Source organism: Chiloscyllium plagiosum, chromosome 10, assembly GCF_004010195.1.
Source record: "Chiloscyllium plagiosum isolate BGI_BamShark_2017 chromosome 10, ASM401019v2, whole genome shotgun sequence".
NCBI classification, from domain to species: Eukaryota; Metazoa; Chordata; class Chondrichthyes; order Orectolobiformes; family Hemiscylliidae; genus Chiloscyllium; species Chiloscyllium plagiosum.
The window spans coordinates 16,111,744-16,116,265 of record NC_057719.1 but is presented as its reverse complement, the minus strand read 5'-3'; the positions used below and the strand labels follow the sequence as shown (position 1 = coordinate 16,116,265).

Below are 4,522 nucleotides of genomic sequence, written 5' to 3'. Positions count from 1 at the left end.
TCTTCCTGACCTCTCCGCCCCCACCCCCACTCTGGCCTATCACCCTCACCTTGACCTCCTTCCACCTTTCGCATTTCCAGCGCCCCTCCCCCAAGTCCCTCCTCCCTACCTTTTATCTTAGCCTGCTGGGCAAACATTCCTGAAGAAGGGCTCATGCCCGAAACGTAGATTCTCCTGTTCCTTGGATGCTGCCTGACCTGCTGCGCTCAACTCTCACCTCCACTCAGCCATTGCCATTGACTGGATAGTGTTAAATTTGGACCCTGTATCTTACAATCTCACTTGGAGCACTTGCTGGTGAAGATATTTTAAAACTGCAATCTTCCAGTAAAAGGTGTATACTGAATAGAAGAGTCATTTTCTGTTTAGCACCTTGGACTAAAGCACTTGCAATGGCCATTTATTTCAGACAGTTCCTATTCATTTTTTTTCTCTCCCGCCCTCATTCCCTTAGTGACCTATTTACATAATAACAAGAATAAAGCTTACTCAACCTTTTGTGAAGGATATTAGTTATAATAAGATTCCTTTAGGTAGCTAGACCATGATCTATAACTCTTTTGTCATACATTCATGCAGTTCTGAAGAGGCCCTTCAGCCCATCAAAAATGTATCAACAAAAAACCAGTCTAAACCTACTCTAGTCCCAATTTCCATCACTCAAGTGCTCATTCAAGTACTTTGAAAAGTTGTGAGGTTTCCTGATGAAAGGCTTTTGCCTGAAACGTAAATTCTCTTGCTCCTCGGATGCTGCTTGACTTGCTGTGTTTTTCCAGCACCACAGTTTCAACTCTAATCTCAAGCATCTGCAGTCCTCACTTTCACCTTGGTTTTTCACCTCAACTCCTCATCCATGCAATGCATTCCAAGTTTCCACCGATCCCTGGCTGAAAGCATTTCTCTTAAACAGTTTAAACAATGCCCCTGCTGTTATTGCCACAGCTGCTTTCCATGAGGCCTTTCAAGGCCCCTCATATAAACTTGTACATCTCAATCAGGCCTTCTGTGCCTGAAGAAGACAACTCGAGCTTATCCAGCCTCTCTTCACATCTAAACTTCTCCTTTCCAGGCAGCAACCTGGATGAATTTCCTCTGCATCTCCTCCAGTGCAGTCACATCCTTCCTATAGTGCAGCGACCCTGCACACAGTAATCCAGCTCCAAAGTTCTGTACAGCTCCAACATAACCTCCTTACTCTTATAATTTCTGCCACAATTGGTAAAGGCAAGTGTTCTATATGCCACCTTAACTATTCTATTAACCTGCCCTGCCATCTTCAGGGATCTGTGCACTAGCACCTCAAGATTCCACTGTTCCTCTGTGTTTCCTAGTGTCTTGCCATTCATTGAGTACTCCCTCTTCTTGTTATTTCTTCCAAAGTGCATCACCTCACAGTTTTAATTCCATCTGCCACTGTTCTACCCATCTGACTAATTTGTCGATGTCCACCTGTAACCTAAGACCTTCTTCCTCACTGTGAACCATCAAGCCAATCTTTGTGTCATCAAACTTACTTATCATCCCCCGCACCCCATATTTTCTTCTATATCATTTATATATATCATGATCAAGCAGGGATCCAGCACTGATTCCTGTATTATGCCACTGCACACCAGTCTCCAGTCACACAAACAGCCTTCTACCACCACCCTCCGTCTCCTCCCAATTTTAGCTCCAACTTGCCAAGTTACTCTAGATGCTTTTACCTTATTTATCTGACTCCTGTTGTGGACTTTGTGGAAATCCATATACTACATCAACAACACTACCCTCATATACATACTTGGTCACCTCCCCTTAAAAATTCCATCAAATTTGTTAAGCAAGACCTTCCTCTGACAATGATATGCTGACTATCCCTGATTAATCCTTGACTCTCCAAGTGGACATTAATTCCCTCATTCAGAAGTTTCTCCAGTAGTTACTCGACTACTTACTTTTATGACAACACTACTAAGCCAGTCAGCCCCTCAAGCATGCTACCCCATTTGGTTGCATTGTGGCTGATCTGTACCATGATTCCATTTGTCTATCTATTGTGTACAAGAATATTTGTTTTAACCAAATGGTAGTGACTGTGGGATGTCAGGTTACTCAAAGCATTATTAGAAATGAAAATTTCTCAGCCTGGATCTCCATAATGGAAAAATATGGATGTCACAAATACATGGAGGACCTTATAGAGCAAGAAACATGGCATGTGGGGATGACCGAAGATATACGCATTTAGAAGTTTACGGTCTTTTTCCAGATACACTTCCTGATGACTTTGGAAAGCTCAACCTGAAACTGAGTTACAACCCAAATGTGGAACAAATCTGGATCAACATAGTACAGGTAAGGCCTAACCGAGCCCTTGGTAATGAAAACAGAACTCACTGGAGAAACTCAGTAGGTCTGGCAGCATCTATGGAGGGAAAGCAGTGTGAACATTTTGTGTCCAGTAACCCTTCTTCAGTTCTGAAGAAAAGTTACTGGAATTCAAAAATCAATCCATAAATGCTGCCAGACCTGCTGATTTTTTCAGCAAATTATGTTTTTATTTCCGTTTTCCAGCATCCTCAGTTCTTTGTTTTATATTTCTGTACAGTGGAAGCTGTGTTGTAGTGTTGCTACAATTTATTTTCTCTCCACTTTTCAACCCATCCCCTGAATGATGGTGTCCAATTTGCTGGTGTTTCTATTACTGTTGCAACAATAATCTGTAAGTCCATTCTTTTGCGAGCTGCTCTTCACCTTTATATAATTATTCAATATTTCCTAATTTGGGGAATGTGCAAGTGGATTTTATTTCCCATCCTCATCTCCCCCAAAACTAAGCGTGTTTGGTGGCTAGACTGATATTGTTACGACAACCCCAAACATTGTCTCCATGATACGGGGTAGGTGGAGTCGCGAAGGTGAGATTAATGGGGGTGGGAGAGGGAGGGTATAGTCTCTACTCCTGCCTGTCCATCTTTCTATTGAGGTCCAAATGATCAAATTATTGCTCCCTTAAGGCCCTCAATCTGCCTCCACTGCCATAATACAATCGGCAGTAGAAGGTGAGTGAGATAGAAAAGGCCAACTTGTCACCAAATGTGATGACAGGCAGGAAGAAGAGGGGAGGATACATACTGTGGCATATGCCGATGTATGTTGGTGGGGGGAGCACTCTACCTAAGATCGTCTGGACTTGCTCTTCTCTCTGTGTCTGGCCCCCAAAAAGCACAGCCACACCAGCACATCCCCATTCTCTTGCTTTGGGTATCTGATCCCTCCCTGGCCCAAACTCCAGGATATACCTGACTCTGGCATCCATGAAGCTGCTTTGTGGAACTACTTGTAGTCTGATGCTCAGCTTAGTTAAGGCTGTTTTCGTTTAGGCCCACGTTTCTTCCAGGAATGGGGCAAGTGAGAGTCTGCCCACCCATAAAATCCAGCCCCTTGTCTAGAAACAGGGAACCTGGCAGTGTCTCTGAAGTAGGACTGGGTCAGAACTGGTCTCAAATTGGGCCTGTGTACTTTTAGTGTAAATCATGTATTCAGTATTTACAGCAAACTTTGTTTTAACCGGCACTTATGAACTGGTGCTCTTGATAAACTGGCAAAAACTATATTCCTGAAATACTGCAAAGTTTACTGTATTATTGCAATCTTTGCAATGTCCAAGTAGTCATTTGAAGGTGCGAGTGAGAAGGCTATCTGCCAGTAAGTTTTATTTAAGGCATAGTTGCATTATTATTTAAGTGACGTATGCTGTAAATAAAGTGTAACAGTAATGTGTATACCCTTGTATTATGTTTCCATTGGTTAGTGTATATTTTTCAATGGATTATGTGGATCTCTGGATTACCTGGAATATTTGATCAACCGGCGCATTCCTGGTCCTATAGATGCCGGTTAATAAAATGTTTGCTGTATTTATGTGACTAAATATAGAAAAAGATATTTCACATTGAAATAGGACATGGCAACAGCAGATAAGTAACAATTTATTAGCTGGAGTTATGTTTTATATCCAGGTTTCATACTCTTCAGTTTCAGAATGTATCCCCTCCTCCTCTCCTGATTGGGGATTGGAGGCTTCAAATCTTTCCTTTTCAGAAAAACGTGTCGATATGCAAGATTTTCAACAAGGAGCAGTCACCTTGTTGGGTGTTTACTATAGGCCCCCCAATAGCAGCAGAGATGTGGAGAAACAGATTGGGAACAGATTTTGGAAAGGTGCAGAAGTCACAGGGTCGTAGTCATGGACGATTTCAACTTCCCAAATATTGATTGGAAGCTCTTTAGATCAAGTAGATTGGACGGGGCGGTGTTTGTGCAGTGTGTCCAGGAAGCTTTTCTAACTCAGTACATAGATTGTCCGACCAGAGGGGAGGCCATATTGGATTTGGTACTCGGTAATGAACCGGGACAAGTGATGGGCTTGTTAGTGGGTGAACATTTTGGTGATGGTGACCACAATTCTGTGACTTTCACCTTGGTTATGGAGAGAGATAGGTCCGTGCAACAGGGTAGGTTTTACAATTGGGAGAAG

The 4,522-nt window shown here is 42.7% G+C and overlaps 1 protein-coding gene across 1 annotated transcript in view; it reads left to right on the top strand.

Moving 5' to 3' along the window:
* Window positions 1–4,522, top strand: part of LOC122553405 (tandem C2 domains nuclear protein) — a 70,772-nt gene that overhangs the window by 40,808 nt on the left and 25,442 nt on the right. The window contains exon 8 of the mRNA XM_043697131.1: window positions 2,252–2,337. Coding sequence (XP_043553066.1) covers window positions 2,252–2,337 — 86 coding nt within the window. The remainder of the gene's footprint in view (window positions 1–2,251; window positions 2,338–4,522) is intronic.